At 45.2% G+C, this 16,606-nt stretch overlaps 1 protein-coding gene across 3 annotated transcripts in view; it reads right to left on the bottom strand.

Annotated features, from left to right (window-relative positions):
• The window catches only part of LOC121572333 (spectrin beta chain, non-erythrocytic 1-like), a 136,691-nt gene that overhangs the window by 38,103 nt on the left and 81,982 nt on the right, over positions 1-16,606 (bottom strand). For all 3 annotated transcript variants that reach the window (XM_045226504.1, XM_045226502.1, XM_045226503.1), the window contains 11 exons: positions 12,250-12,423; positions 8,042-8,136; positions 7,307-7,387; positions 6,738-6,853; positions 6,197-6,309; positions 5,667-5,854; positions 4,946-5,063; positions 4,232-4,390; positions 3,010-3,312; positions 1,956-2,109; positions 781-1,651 (listed from right to left, as the gene is read on the bottom strand). In XM_045226504.1, coding sequence (XP_045082439.1) covers positions 781-1,651; positions 1,956-2,109; positions 3,010-3,312; positions 4,232-4,390; positions 4,946-5,063; positions 5,667-5,854; positions 6,197-6,309; positions 6,738-6,853; positions 7,307-7,387; positions 8,042-8,136; positions 12,250-12,423 — 2,372 coding nt within the window. The remainder of the gene's footprint in view (positions 1-780; positions 1,652-1,955; positions 2,110-3,009; positions 3,313-4,231; positions 4,391-4,945; positions 5,064-5,666; positions 5,855-6,196; positions 6,310-6,737; positions 6,854-7,306; positions 7,388-8,041; positions 8,137-12,249; positions 12,424-16,606) is intronic.

Here is a 16,606-nt window from a genome sequence, read left to right as displayed (position 1 = left end):
CGGGCCCTTACTTTTTTGCAAATGGCCAGAGTTCTGTGTCTTCTGCACAACTGCTTGCACGTGATTGAGAAACACTGTATCTCGGGAGTTTCATGTAATAACCTCATAGAAGAAGTTAGACATTCCTTGATGACATCAGACTCATCACCCAAGAAACAATCTGCAATATTTTCTGTCATTTAAACTATATACCTATTTATTTATGAATAATATAACCTATAAATGCCTCATGTGCATAGTATAACTATCTAACCCTAACCCCATCATAACTGTCACGTCTCCTCCCGTTGCTCCCCTCTGGCGCTCGGATTCGCCGGTCTACTGAGCCACCGGTCTGAGCGCACCACCTCGGCAACACCGGAATGGAAACCCAAAGCACCCTAATCACCTCCAGCGCACCTGCACCTCATCATCTCATCACCACCCTTATATAGCCCTGGACTGTTCAGTGTTGTGTTGTGTGTGATTGTTAGTGTCTTGTCGTGTACTCGCTCTTTGTTGTTAACTTGCTCAGTGCTAAGTAAACCTTTACATTGTTGATTCCTGTGTCTGCGTCCTGCCTCTTCGTATCCTCAGTACTCGTCACAATAACCATAAGTATGGTTATTATTAAAGTTGTTTTACTCCATTGTTTGTAAACAAAACCTAGGTCAAATCTATGATGAAATACATATGTCAAATACTTGAGGGGCACACTAAGCTAAATCAGGCCTGAAGGGGTAGGGGCTAGGGGTCGACTATGGCTTCAGCATGCATTTATATATGTATTGCTTCTCTCACCTGTGCTGAATGACCTCTAGGTCTTCTAGCTTCTCTGGGATCTCCATGCTGTTGAGCCACTGCTCCTTCTCATCGATCCACACCTCGCAGGCGTCCGCCTCGCTGAACATCTTGTAGAGGGCCAGGGCGTCCTGCAGCGCCTGCTTTCTCAACCGGGTCAGCTCGGCCACCTCCTTGTAGCGCTCCTCTATGCCTGCCAGGCGGCCCTTGACCTCTTCCGACTGGGCCTGCTCCTCAGGCAAGGCGGCCGCCTGCTCATGGAGCGCGTCGATCACCGGCCGATAGCTGGCCACCTCGGCAGCGGCGTCCTTGTGCTTGCGCACCAGGGCCTGTGTGGAGAACTCGTCATGGCCCACCTCGCCGCTGGATACGATGCGCAGGGCGTCCAGGGTCCAGGCGTCAGCGTCATCTGCGTCTGCCTGGAACTGGTGCAGGGCGCACGCCTCCTCCAGATGGCCCTTCCGCACGGCCGCCAGCTCCTCCAACGCTGCCCACTGCGCCCGCAGATCGGCGATGCGTTCGCGGATCTTGGCGGCGCCGAAGTGGCCGCCATCGGTCATGGCCTGGCCCTCGGCGATGGTGTGCTGCAGGTGACCGGCACGGCCGCTCATCTCGTCCTCCAGGGCGCGGTGCTGGCTCAGCAGGCGCACAGCGGCCGTCAGGTCCTTGCCGCTCTCGTCCGACGACAGGATCTGCTCCTTCTCACGGATCCAGCCCTCCTCCTCGGCCATCTCCCAGAAGAACTTCCAGAGGCGGCGAGACTCCTCCAGGCGGGCGCGGCGCTCGGCAGCCAGCTGGGTCAGCTCCTGGTAGCAGAACTCCATGTGGGCCACGCGGTCGCGTATTACCTGAGGGTCACAGGGCTTGTAAACTGTAGAGGAGAGAGACAGAACAGAGGCCCAGTTAGCATCTAGCAGCACCCACAGATTTACATTGTACTGGATTGACTTACATGTGATGATTTAATTCCATTGACTACGATTCCTTTCATGTTTATTTTTCCATTTGCTTGTATAGATCTTGAAATATCTTGCAAAACGCTATGCTATACAACTGAACCGTAAAATTGTGTGTTGACATGTATTATCATCGTTAGTTATTAATACAAACACAAGTGAAAACAATATGATTCACAATTAGAATAATAGCAGCCAGAATGTTTGGGACATTCTCACCGTCGCCGTCGATGGCGAACTTCTGAGCATTGTTGTTGACAGCTTTGACTCGGTCGGCCTGGATGCCGATGTCGGCCTCCACCAGGGCGTGTTTCTGCAGGAGATCCTCCACTCCGAGCAGATGCTTCCCATAGTCCTGGGACAGCAGCATCATCTGTGTGGCAGAGACATAGAGGCATGTGTGGGAGCAACATACAGGCACCTTCAATTACACTGGCCTAAATTTGTCAGTTGCCGATATGAATCGTTTACTTTCGTGCACTTTGAAACGCAATATGAGTATTTATTTCAAGGTGAGGAGAGGAAACTTTTTGAAACTTTTGTAATTTAGATTAAATCAATTCCAAATCAACCTCTACCACCAACTCCCTAGCAACTCCTGTAAACCTAAGAGGATTCGATAGGTGGAGGCAATATGTCCTCTGTAGCTCAGCTGGTAGAGCACGGCACTTGTAACGCCAGGGTAGTGGGTTCGATCCCCGGGACCACCCATACACAAAAATGTATGCACGCATGACTGTAAGTCGCTTTGGATAAAAGCGTCTGCTAAGTGGCATATTATATTATAATTCCACCCAGCCAATCAGATAGGCAAGATGACATAGTGCCAACCCAATCCTCTTGTATCTACACGAGTGCCTAGGGCCGAGGTTCAGGTGTGCCGATTTGGAATTATTCTGCATTGGACTGACATAGTCCAGTTAGTTTCACCATTGATACTGCTTAAAATTATAATTTAGAAGAGGGACGGTTCATTAGGGTAACATTCTCTGACAAGGTAACACAGACTGATACGACACCCCCTACCGGAAATTTCACACAAGATAAATACATTCCGTTTGCAATTCTAACATGTGAAATTACTTGAAATGATTTATTTCCAATACATTTTAAATGTGTTCAGGTGTTAGTGAAAGCAGGGTAGATGGGGTAGAATGCATTTTGAACAATTACATTTCTGTTACAATCAAAATAAAATGTGAATTATACATTTTGTCTTTCCAACACGGTTTTAAACGTACATTTTCAGAAGGGTCACCTCTCCCTATATTACCTTCATTTCATCCATCCAGTCCATGATGTAAAGCATCTCCTGGAAGACCCTCTGCAGACCCAGGTTCATCTCCAGGCGCTGGCGCCTCGCCTTCAGAAGCTCCAGCAGGTACTCCCACAGCCGGATCACGTTGTCCTTGCGCGCTGCGATGCGTTTCATGTCGTGGTACTTCTCTGCCTCCAGCTCCTTGGCGACGGACACCACGGCCTGCACACGCTCCTCGTACGCTGTAATATCCGTCTCGATGGCCTCATGCTTCTTGGTGGCTGCGTCCACCGCCGGGAGGTCGAAACCAAAGTTGTCCTGCGAGATGTGATAGGAAAGGAATAGATTAAAATACAATACAATACTGTTAGGATATACTGTATGGTTGGCAACATACAGGCATACATGGAAGACATACTCTTTATTTCTGTAATGTTATCGTCTTTACAATTTGACAATGACATAAAATACTATGTTTCCTTTAAAGGGGCAAGCAGCTGTTGCTACATCCATTTTTGGATTTATACATTAATGATATATACCCATTGATTCTTAAAGAATATAATTTATCAATGCCTCGTGAGATTATTTCAACTGTCACACCCCATCAGAACCCAAAATATAAGATTGTTTTGCTCCAATGTTTGTAAACATTGTAAATGTAAACAAACACTGTATAGCCTCAAAACATGGTTAAAACGATAATTTGTGATATCATGAATGGTCAAGCCTTGCATCCATAGCTCTGTCTATAGCCCATCCCTCAGGTTATTACCAAAACAGAGGCGGGGTGTCCACTTTGTTATTGTTTCAACTGCAGATTGGCCCTGAATTCAGTTTGACAAAAGTAGGAAAGCAAATGAAATGCACCGTTTACATCTGCAGCACTTCATCTTAATGTGCTACAGAGATGCTGCCATACCAGTGAATGTGAAGCTTGCATTCCATTGAAAGTGGTGCAAAACTGTGAGAAAACAAAGGCTGAGACATTTGTATTGACAACGATGTGGTAAAGTACTGTATTTTGTGTAAATAGGAGGTAAAATGTCACAATTGCTTTTTATAATTATTATTTGTGTGCATGTGTGTGTGTGTGCGCGTGTGTGTGTGTGTCAATGGCTGTGCGACAAGCCGTTGGATTTCGCTTAGCCAGTTGTCCCTCATGGCTACTTTGAGTGTTTGTGTGAGTATGTGCATACATATGCATGTGTGTTTGTGCGCAAGCATTTGTTTTTACCTGTGAGACGAGGCGCTGGTTCTCACTCAGCCAGGTCTCCCTCATGGCAGCCTTGCGGTCAAAGCGGCGAGCCAGCTGCTCCAGTTTCTCCTGTCGAATCAGCTCCGTCCTCAGAGCCAGCTCCCGCTCATGCTCCGCTTTCTCCAGTCTCTCCCAGGTCTACCACACATTATTGAGTCAGGTATATCATCAGGACAAGACAGACCAACATGAACGTCGGACGTCATTTTTCTGTTCATTTCTAGACTATTTCTAGACTATTTTACATGTTGAATTGCCACCATTTGCCACCAGTCTGTCTTGTCCCTTACACATACACAATATGCCAATGGTGGATTCAACTCTTTCATAATCTCACAGTTTTATGTCCGGATGCAAAATGTATGAGTTGGCTGAATTACTCCTATTGTAATAATTATACCATAGTAAAACTCATACTTACTATTAATAATACTACCACACACCAAAGAAAGACTACCAAACACCATGACACAGACAAACAGGAGAGAGAGATAGTGAACAACCTGATGTTCCATTAAGACAAAACATTGGTCAAGGAGTAGGGTAACTTTGTCCCTAGACCCTGATCTTGAGTCAGTTTAGCATTTTTGCCACTAATGGTAAAGATTAGGATTGAGGGAAGGGAAACCGATCCTTCATCTGTACCTAGGGAAACTTCACCCTAAAGCGTTCGTCAGAGACTACAGGCATCACCTTGTTAATGTCAGAGATGAGTTTGCCCTCCCTGGGCATGTAGACTTTCTGATTGTTGGCCCTCATCTTGCTCTGGATGGTAAACAGAAGTACCTCCAGGTTGCCCTTCTCAGTAAACCTGATCGATAAAAAGATAAATGGTTTTGGGGGAGTGATATTTTGACAGTGTAAAAAAAGCTATTGTCTAAACACATCGCATCACCTGAAGTTCTCAGGGTTGCACTTATTTCAATGCATTTTTGGAATGCAACAGTCATGTCTTATTTCTGCATCGTTACATACTAAACATGCATACATTATCGCTTCAATTCATGGACATAGCAGAACGAAACATTTTGAAGGAAATTCCACTACAAGCAGGAGAGAGGCGTGCACCCAGAATGTTAGGTATTGTGCCATTCATTTAACATAAGGACTTTACATTTTTGTTTTAGGTAGTGAAATGAATTTTTCATTAACATATTGGTTTAGATATTTGGAACAAAGAATTTGTGATGTTCAGGGAATGTCACAGGAACATTAACCAAAAAAGGGGTCAGGGAATGGCAAGATAACTGGACAATGTTATACCTTGAGTAAATATTACAGACATTTACAAATATTCTTAAGATGGTCTTAAAGCTGAAGATTGCCCATCTTGTCAGATCTCCATAGATGCATAGGGGGTGCATTGGGGTATAGGGGTTGATTTGGGATTGGGTGCTGGCGGGGGGGCACTCACTTAGGGGGTTTCTCGACCGTGCGGTATGTGTTGAAGGCTTGAAGTTGCTGCTGCACCCCGTTTAAAGAGTTGGCAAACTTGCGATTGTTGAGGATGATGATGGTCTGCTCGATCCACTCCAGCAGGTCTGAGGCCAGAGACTCGTACTTCTCAATCATCTTCTCTGTCTCAATGGCATTGTCCAGTACCTTGCGGAACAAAGAGGACACACATGTCAAGCTCTGGCCAGAAATGTCCAGACCTGGGTTCATATAGTATTTGTTTTCTTTCAAACAATTAAGAGTGTTTAGTGGGGCCTTCCTGAAGTGCCAGATTGACTGAGTTTGCACTTTTGGTACTATTCCATTGGTTTCATGACGCCAGAAAAGCTCAATCAAGTACAGCTTGAAAGTTGTTGTTTTTAATACTATTTGAATCCAAATATGAAAAGCTCTTACTCTGCCCCGAACAACTGAGGCAACTTGTTGACAACAGCCCCACAAACAAACATTGAATTTGAGATAATACATTGAGAATAAACGCTGAGTCACCTTCCCAATGCGTTTCCCCTCCACTTTCAGCGCCTTCATTTTGGAGAAGTAGTGGTAGTATGTCACCACGTATGTGATGACGGACTTCTCATCGGGATGGTCAACACTGATATCTGTGAAGCAAAAATTACATTTCTGATTGGTTAATACAATTTGTAAGTCACAGCGACGATGATTTGGAACTTTAAAAAAAATTCTTAAACGGAGATCTCCTTTCGTATTTCATTATTTTGTATGACAGGGCAGTGGGAAGGTTAAGCAGGTGATACGCTGATAGAAAGTGGAAAGTGGCAGACAGGGCTCAAATCCCCATCGCCAGGGGGTATAGGTAGTCTGGAGTCTGCAGCACTATCCCTAGACCAGACTCTGGCACCTACAGTACTTTATGCATTCCAGTTAAGAATTATTACAATTTTATTACGTTTATTTGGACAACAAAAACATAAGTCACAGTACACTGAGAAATGATGCGTTACACCAGATTTAGCTATTTTCCATATGCACTCCTCTACTACATTGAAGAGCATAGTCCAGAACTCACCCTCTGGGTCCAGGAGCTTGGTAAGCCCCAGATGCTGCTCAGCCAGGTTGAAGGCATTCTGCAGGTTGTGGTGGGCATTGGACTTTTTCAGCTTGTCAAAGTCAATCAGGTCTGGCCTATACACAAGAAAAAGCATCATACCACAGCACCAGTTATACAGTATAGAAACCAAAGAATCACAAGGTAAATACACAGATGTAATTTACCTGTTGAAATGTTATAATTAAATAGTTATGATCAGATATCTCAACGATTCAACACAATTATACCAAATAATGTACAGTAGTGCATCAATAAATCCCAAAGACACCAAAAAGTAATTATTTGGACATTATTGTAAATAAGAAAATAAATAGTCATAAATGAGGGGGATTGGAGGTGGGATAAAAAAGTATATATTGGGTCATTACATGTGACCATATTAAGTAAATAGCAGACTGTCACATAAATCACAAAGGATAATTGGTCTGAGTTACATGAGAAAAATGATCTGAATTATGTTAGGAATGTTGTAAAATGTGACCCACAAGGGCATGAAGGATAGTTGATCAAACAGAATCATTTGTTACCTGTGCTTATGGATGAGGGCGTTGAAAGCCATGCCGTCTCGCCAACTGGTGCTGAAGTTGTGAATGTTCACGTTTGGATATCTACAAAGAACAACAGATATGACGATTTGTTCAATGTTCAAATTCATTCCCTAAGCAATTTCTATATAATTCAAGATGTACAGTGGGGAAAAAAAGTATTTAGTCAGCCACCAATTGTGCAAGTTCTCCCACTTAAAAAGATGAGAGAGGCCTGTCATTTTCATCATAGGTACACGTCAACTATGACAGACAAATTGAGAAAAAAAAATCTTATTTTCCACCATAATTTGCAAATAAATTCATTAAAAATCCTACAATGTGATTTTCTGTATTTTTTTTCCTCATTTTGTCTGTCATAGTTGACGTGTACCTATGATGAAAATTACAGGCCTCTCTCATCTTTTTAAGTGGGAGAACTTGCACAATTGGTGACTGACTAAATACTTTTTTTCCCCACTGTAGATCTGCTTCTGGCATTTCTTTACTGACTTGTTCTGAAAGTAAAAAGTCCAGTTACGTCATTAGCTATCTACACCATATTTTCTGTAAATGAAAAGCCCCAATGGTGTTGCTGTTTAAATAAATGTATAATTATCTTGAGGATTGTTTAAGTCAAGTGGGAGAACTGAGAGCTGTAATGTACATGACCCAAGTTTAAGTATTTCAAATCTCGAAGAAACGTGTCTGAACGCATGGTGACAGTCAATCACTCACCCAGCAGTCTTCATCTGGCACCAGAGGAGCAGGGCGTCCTTTGCTGATCTCTTCTCCTTGTTGTCTCCATCAGTCTCAACACTGATGTCCTGGATCTGTCACACAGACAATGATACAACAGAACCGTGAACAGTGTCAAATCAAATCAAAAATCTAATTTTGTCACATGCGTCGAATACAACAGGTGTAGACTTTACCGTAAAATGCTTACTTACGAGCCCTTTCCCAACAATGCAGAGTTAAAAGTAAGAAAATGTGATTTTTTTAAATAAATAGTAACACAATAAAATAACAATAACAAGGCTATATACAAGGTGTACTAGTACCGAGTCAATGTGCTGGGGGTACGAGGTAGTTGAGAAGATTGAGGTAATATGTAAATATAAGTAGGGCTAAAAGTAACTAGGCGATCAGGATAGATAATAAACAGAGTAGTGGCAGAGTGTGGGAAGAGTGTGAAACTATGTGAATGTGTGTGAGCATATGTAGTGTGTGTGTGTATGTGTATGTTGAGAGTGTCAGTGTAGTATGGGGGAGGCCATCGGGTTGTGTTGCGCTGTCCGTTATATATGTTGCAAAGACTTATCCATCACCCAATTGAAAACCTAGAATAGCATTTCTAGCAAATCATTTCTCCCCACCACACCGCTGCATCAGACATACAGTTCCTTGGGAAAGTTTTCAGACCCCTTGACTTTTTCCACATTTTGTTACGTTACAGCCTTATTCTAAAATGGATTAACTTGTTTATCCCCTCATCAATCTACACACTATACCCCAAAATGACAAAGCAAAAATAGTTTTTTTTTTTTTTTTATTCTTGCAGATTTATTAAAAATTAAAAACTATGACATTTACATAAGTATTTAGACCCTTTACTCAGCACCTTGTCGAAGCACCTTTGGCAGCGATTACAGCCTTGAGTCTTTTTGGGTATGACGCTACAAGCTTTGCACACCTGTATTTAGGGAGTTTCTCCCATTCTTCTCTGCAGATCCTCTCAAGCTCTGTCAGATTGGATGGGGAGCGTTGCTGCACAGCTATTTTCAGGTCTCTCCAGAGATGTTCGATCGGATTCAAGTCTGGGCTCTGGCTGGGCCACTCAAGGACATTCAGAGACTTGTCCCGAGAACACTCCTGCGTTGTCTTGGCTGTGTGCTTAGGGTTGTTGTCCGGTTGGAAGGTGAACCTTCGCCCCAGTCTGAGGTCCCCAGCGAGCTGCCCAGTGACACAAGCCTACCAGACGAGCTAAACCACTTCTATGCTCGCTTCGAGGCAAGCAACACTGAAGCATGCATGAGAGCACCAGCTGTTCCGGATGACTATGTGATCACGCTCTCCGTAGCCGATGTGAGTAAGACTTTTAAGCAGGTCAACATTCACAAGGCCGCAGGGCCAGACGGATTACCAGGACGTGTACTCCGAGCATGTGCTGACCAACTGGCAAGTGTCTTCACTGACATTTTCAACATGTCCCTGACTGAGTCTGTAATACCAACATGTTTCAAGCAGACCACCATAGTCCCCGTGCCCAAGAACTCTAAGATAACCTGCCTAAATGACTACCGACCCGTAGCACTGACGTCTGTAGCCATGAAGTGCTTTGAAAGACTGGTCATGGCTCACATCAACAGCATAATCCCAGAAACCCTAGACCCACTCCAATTTGCATACCGCCCCCAACAGATCCACAGATGATGCAATCTCTATCGCACTCCACACTGCCCTTTCCCACCTGGACAAGAGGAACACCTATGTGAGAATGCTATTCATTGACTACAGCTCAGCATTCAACACCATAGTGCCCTCTAAGCTCATCACTAAGCTAAGGATCCTGGGACTAAACACCTCCCTCTGCAACTGGATCCTGGACTTCCTGACGGGCCGCCCCCCAGGTGGTAAGGGTAGGTAACAACACATCTGCCACACTGATCCTCAACACGGGGCCCCTCAGGGGTGCGTGCTCAGTCCCCCTCCTGTACTCTCTGTTGACCCATGACTGCATGGCCAGGCAAGACTCCAACACCATCATTAAGTTTGCCGACGACACAACAGTGGTAGGCCTGATCACCGACAACGATGAGACAGCCTATAGGGAGGAGGTCAGAGATCTGGCCGTGTGGTGCCAGGACAACAACCTCTCCCTCAACGTGACCAAGACAAAGGAGATGATTGTGGACTACAGGAAAAAAAAGAGGACTGAGCACGCCCCATTCTCATCGACGGGGCTGTAGTGGAACAGGTTGAGAGCTTCAAGTTCCTTGGTGTCCACATCACCAACGAACTATCATGGTCCAAACACACCAAGACAGTCGTGAAGAGGGCACGACAAAGCCTATTCCCCCTCAGGAGACTAAAAAGATTTGGCATGGGTCCTCAGATCCTCAAAAAAATTCTACAGCTGCACCATCGAGAGCATCCTGACTGGTTGCATCACCGCCTGGTATGGCAACTGCTTGGCCTCTGACCGCAAGGCACTACAGAGGGTAGTGCGTACGGCCCAGTACATCACTGGGGCAAAGCTTCCTGCCATCCAGGACCTCTATACCAGGCGGTGTCAGAGGAAGGCCCTCAAAATTGTCAAAGACTCCAGCCACCCTAGTCATAGACTGTTCTCTCTGCTACCGCACGGCAAGCGGTACCGGAGTGCCAAGTCTAGGTCCAAAAGACTTCTCAACAGCTTCTACCCCCAAGCCATAAGACTCCTGAACAGCTAATCATGGCTACCCGGACTATTTGCACTGCCCCCCACCCCATCCTTTTACGCTGCTGCTACTCTGTTAAGTATTTATGCATAGTCACTTTAACTCTACCCACATGTACATATTACCTCAACTACCTCAACTAGCCGGTGCCCCCGCACATTGACTCTGCAACGGTACCCCCCTGTATATATAGCCTCCCTACTGTCACTTTATTTTACTTCTGCTCTTTTTTCTCAACACTTTTTTTTTGTTGTTGTTTTATTCTTACTTTTTTTGTTTAAAATAAATGCACTGTTGGTTAAGGGCTGTAAGTAAGCATTTCACTGTAATGTCTGCACCTGTTGTATTCGGCGCATGTGACCAATAAAATTTGATTTGATTTGATTTGATTTGAGGTCCTGAAGCTCTGGAGCAGGTTTTCATCAAGGATCTCTCTGTACTTTGCTCCGTTCATCTTTTCCTCGATCCTGACTAGTCTCCCAGTCCCTGCCACTGAAAAACATCCCCACAGCATGATGCTGCCACCACCATGCTTCACCATAGGGATGGTGGCAGGTTTCTTCCAGACGTAACGCTTAGCATTCAGGCCAAAGAGTTTTATCTTGGGTTCATCAGAACAGAGAATCTTTTTTCTCATGGTCTGAGAGTCTTTAGGTGCCTTTTGGCAAACTCCAAGCGGGATTTCATGTGCCTTTTACTGAGGAGTGGCTTCCGTCTGGCCACTCTACCATAAAGGCATGATTGGTGGAGTGCTGCAGAGATGGTTGTCCTTCTGGAAGGTTATCCCATCTCCACAGAGGAACTCTGGAGCTTTGTAAGATTGACCATCAGGTTCTTGGTCACCTCCCTGACCAAGGCTCTTCTCTCCCGATTGCTCAGTTTGGCCAGGCGGCCAGCTCTAGGAAGAGTCTTGGTGTTTCCAAACTTCTTTCATTTAAGAATGATAGAGACCACTGTGTTCTTGGGGACCTTCCATGCTGCAGAAATTTTTTGGTACCCTTCCCCAGATCTGTGCCTCGACCCAATCCTGTCTCGGAGCTCTACAGACAATTCCTTCGACCTCATGGCTTGGTTTTTGCTCTGACATGCACTGTCAACTGTGGGACCTTATATAGACAGGTGTGTGCCTTTCCAAATCATGTCCAATCAATTGAATTTAGCAAAGGTGGACTCCAATCAAGTTGTAGAAACATCACAAGGATGATCAATGGAAACAGGATGCACCTGAGCTCAATTTCGAGTCTTTATAGCAAAGGGTCTGAATACTTATGGAAATCAGGTAGTTCTGTTTTTTATTTTTTAATAAATTAGCAAACATTTCTAAAAACCTGTTCTCACTTTGTCATTATGGGGTATTGTGTGTAGATTGATAAGGATTTGTATTTATTTAATCCATTTTAGAATAAGGCAGTAACTTAACAAAATGTGGAAAAAGTCAAGGGGGCTGAATACTTTCCGAATGCACTGTACGTTTCATGCGTTTTGGTTTGAAGACTCTCTTACCTGGAACCTGAGAATGATGGTCCAGATGAGGCCCAGGGTGAGGCGGTGATTGCCGTCAACGATGTCATGTGAGCCCATGTTTTCCAGGTGGACCCTCTGCTCCTTGAGGAACTGCAGGGCCTTGTCCACATTCTCCAGGCAGTGGATACGCATCCGTCCCCTGGTGGGCTTGGGCTGGGGAAACAGGACAGGACATAGAACACAAGAGTTTTACACAGGTTTTTATTTACATTTTAGTCATTTAGCAGACACTCATATCCAGAGCAACTTACAATCGGTTGAGAGTCACCGTAGGTAAAAAAAACAAGTTGGTGACACTTTATTTATTGTTATAAGCATGCACAGTATGAGCCCTTACACAGCCTAATTATAAGGCTTCCCCAAAAAATGATAGGTTCATACATGCCCATGACTCCATCATCATGCATTATACCTGTTGGCTTAAAGTTAAAGGGATAGTTCACCCATATAAAAAATATATACAAAATTACACATTGGTTTTCAGTTTATGGACAAGGTATGACAGCCATCCATGCTTTGGTTAAGTTTCCCTGTCACTGTTTCCACATGCTAATGTTTTACTATTTGTGGCAGAAATCCCATTCAAGTCATGATACCGATATTAGCATTTTTCGCACATCAAGTCCAAATCATCCAAAAGTATCTCAAATTGATTGTGAGGATAATATCAGTCCCATGACTTGAATGGGAGTTGTGCCACAAATGCTAAAACGCATGTGGAAACAGTGCCAGGGAAACTAAACCAAAGCATTGATTGCTGTCATACATTTTTTTACATTTGACATTTTAGTGATTTAGCAGACACTCTTATCCAGAGCGACTCATTGGCATTAATATGGAGTTGGTCCCCGCTTTGCTACTATAACAGCCTCCACTCTTCTGTGAAGGCTTTCCACTAGATGTTGGAACATTGCTCCGGGGACTTGCTTCCATTCAGCCACAAGAGCATTAGTGAGGTCGGGCACTGATGTTGGTCGATTAGGCCTGGCTCGCAGTCGGCTATTCAATTAATCCCAAAGGTGTTCGATGGGGTTGACGTCAGGGCTCTGTGCAGGTCAGTCAAGTTCTTCCACACCGATCTCGACAAACCATTTCGCTTTGTGCACGGGGGCATTGTCATTCTGAAACAGGAAAGGGCCTTCCCCAAACTGTTGCCACAAAGTTGGAAGCACAGAATCGTCTAGAATGTCATTGTATGCTGTAGCGTTAAGATTTCCCTTCAGTCGAACTAAGGGGCTTAGCCTGAACCATGAAAAACAGCCCCAGACCACTCCTCCACAAAACTTTACAGTTGGCACTATGCATTGGGGCAGGTAGCGTTCTCCTGGCATCTGCCAAACCCAGATTCGTCCGTCGGACTGCCAGATGGTGAAGTGTGATTCATCACTCCAGAGAAAGCGTTTCCACTGCTCCAGAGTCTAATGTCGGTGAGCTTTACACCACTCCAGCCAACGCTTGACATTGCGCATGATGATCTTAGGCTTGTGTGCAGCTGCTCGGCCATGGAAACCCATTTCATGAATCTTCCGACGAACAGTTCTTGTGCTGACGTTTCTTTCAGAGGCAGTTTGGAACTGTGAGGCAGTGTTGCAACCGAGGACAGACGATTTTTATGCGCTTCAGCATTCAGCAGTCCCGTTCTGTGAGCTTGTGTGGCCTACCACTTCGCGGCTGAGCCGTTGTTGCTCCTAGACATTTCCACTTCACAATAACAGCACTTACAGTTGACCGGGGCAGCATTAGCAGGGCAGAAATTTGACAAACTGACTTGTTGGAAAGGTGGCATCCTATGATGGTGCCACGTTGAAAGTCACTGATCTCTTCAGTAAGGTCATTCTACTGCCAATGTTTGTCTATGGAGATTGCATGGCTGTGTGTTCGATTTTATACACCTGTCAGCAACGGGTGTGGCTGAAATAGCCGAATCCACTAATTTGAAGGGGTGTCCACAAAACTTTTGTATATACTGTATAGTGTATCACACTTTTACAATTGCCTGGTCGTCTACATGAAATCAAAAGTGCAATCATGTTTGCAAATTCAACCGGACAAAACAATAAGATTACATAAAAAAAGGAACAGATCCTTAATATGCCATTTAGCATTTCACTTCATCTTGCTTTTGCCAATGTATGTTGAGCTACATTATGTAACCCTCCCAGTCAATGATTAGCAGACCTGGTCAAATACATACAGTGGGGAGAACAAGTATTTGATACACTGCCGATTTTGCAGGTTTTCCTACTTACAAAGCATGTAGAGGTCTGTAATTTTTATCATAGGTACACTTCAACTGTGAGAGACGGAATCTAAAACAAAAATCCAGAAAATCACATTGTATGATTTTTAAGTAATTAATTTGTATTTTATTGCATGACATAAGTATTTGATACATCAGAAAAGCAGAACTTAATATTTGGTACAGAAACCTTTGTTTGCAATTACAGAGATCATACGTTTCCTGTAGGTCTTGACCAGGTTTGCACACACTGCAGCAGGGATTTTGGCCCACTCCTCCATACAGACCTTCTCCAGATCCTTTAGGTTTCGGGGCTGTCGCTGGGCAATATGGACTTTCAGCTCCCTCCAAAGATTTTCTATTGGGTTCAGGTCTGGAGACTGGCTAGGCCACTCCAGGACCTTGAGATCCTTCTTACAGAGCCACTCCTTAGTTGCCCTGGCTGTGTGTTTCGGGTCGTTGTCATGCTGGAAGACCCAGCCACGACCCCATCTTCAATGCTCTTCCTGAGGGAAGGAGGTTGTTGGACAAGATCTCGCGATACTCCCCTCAATACGGAGCAGTCGTCCTGTCCCCTTTGCAGAAAAGCATCCCCAAAGAATGATGTTTCCACCTCCATGCTTCACGGTTGGGATGGTGTTCTTGGGGTTGTACTCATCCTTCTTCTTCCTCCAAACATGGCGAGTGGAATTTAGACCAAAAAGCTATATTTTTGTCTCATCAGACCACATGACCTTCTCCCATTCCTCCTCTGGATCATCCAGATGGTCATTGGCAAACTTCAGACGGGCCTGGACATGCGCTGGCTTGAGCAGGGGGACCTTGCGTGCGCTGCAGGATTTTAATCCATGACGGCGTAGTGTGTTACTAATGGTTTTCTTTGAGACTGTGGTCCCAGCTCTCTTCAGGTCATTGACCAGGTCCTGCCATGTAGTTCTGGGCTGATCCCTCACCTTCCTCATGATCATTGATGCCCCACGAGATGAGATCTTGCATGGAGCCCCAGACCGTGGGTGATTGACCGTCATCTTGAACTTCTTCCATTTTCTAATAATTACGCCAACAGTTGTTGCCTTCTCACCAAGCTGCTTGCCTATTGCCAACAGATCCACAGATGATGCAATCTCTATCGCACTCCACACTGCCCTTTCCCACCTGGACAAGAGGAACACCTACGTGAGAATGCTATTCATTGAGTACAGCTCAGCATTCAACACCATAGTGCCCTCTAAGCTCATCACTAAGCTAAGGATCCTGGGACTAAACACCTCCCTCTGCAACTGGATCCTGGACTTCCTGACGGGCCGCCCCCAGGTGGTAAGGGTAGGTAACAACACATCTGCCACACTGATCCTCAACACGGGGGCCCCTCAGGGGTGCGTGCTCAGTCCCCTCCTGTACTCTCTGTTCACCCATGACTGCATGGCCAGGCACGACTCCAACACCATCATTAAGTTTGCCGACGACACAACAGTGGTAGGCCTGATCACCGACAATGATGAGACAGCCTATAGGGAGGAGGTCAGAGATCTGTCCGTGTGGTGCCAGGACAACAACCTCTCCCTCAACGTGACCAAGACAAAGGAGATGATTGTGGACTACAGGAAAAAAAAGAGTACTGAGCACGCCCCCATTCTCATCGACGGGGCTGTAGTGGAACAGGTTGAGAGCTTCAAGTTCCTTGGTGTCCACATCACCAACAAACTATCATGGTCCAAACACACCAAGACAGTCGTGAAGAGGGCACGACAAAGCCTATTCCCCCTCAGGAGACTAAAAAGATTTGGCATGGGTCCTCAGATCCTCAAAAAATTCTACAGCTGCACCATCGAGAGCATCCTGACTGGTTGCATCACCGCCTGGTATGGCAACTGCTTGGCCTCCGACCGCAAGGCACTACAGAGGGTAGTGCGTACGGCCCAGTACATCACTGGGGCAAAGCTTCCTGCCATCCAGGACCTCTATACCAGGCGGTGTCAGAGGAAGGCCCTCAAAATTGTCAAAGACTCCAGCCACCCTAGTCATAGACTGTTCTCTCTGCTACCGCACGGCAAGCGGTACCGGAGTGCCAAGTCTAGGTCCAAAAGACTTCTCAAC

Source organism: Coregonus clupeaformis, chromosome 17 (genome assembly GCF_020615455.1).
Source record: "Coregonus clupeaformis isolate EN_2021a chromosome 17, ASM2061545v1, whole genome shotgun sequence".
Taxonomy (NCBI): domain Eukaryota; kingdom Metazoa; phylum Chordata; class Actinopteri; order Salmoniformes; family Salmonidae; genus Coregonus; species Coregonus clupeaformis.
The sequence above is the reverse complement of the archived record's forward strand: the minus strand, read 5'-3'. Positions and strand labels throughout refer to the sequence as shown.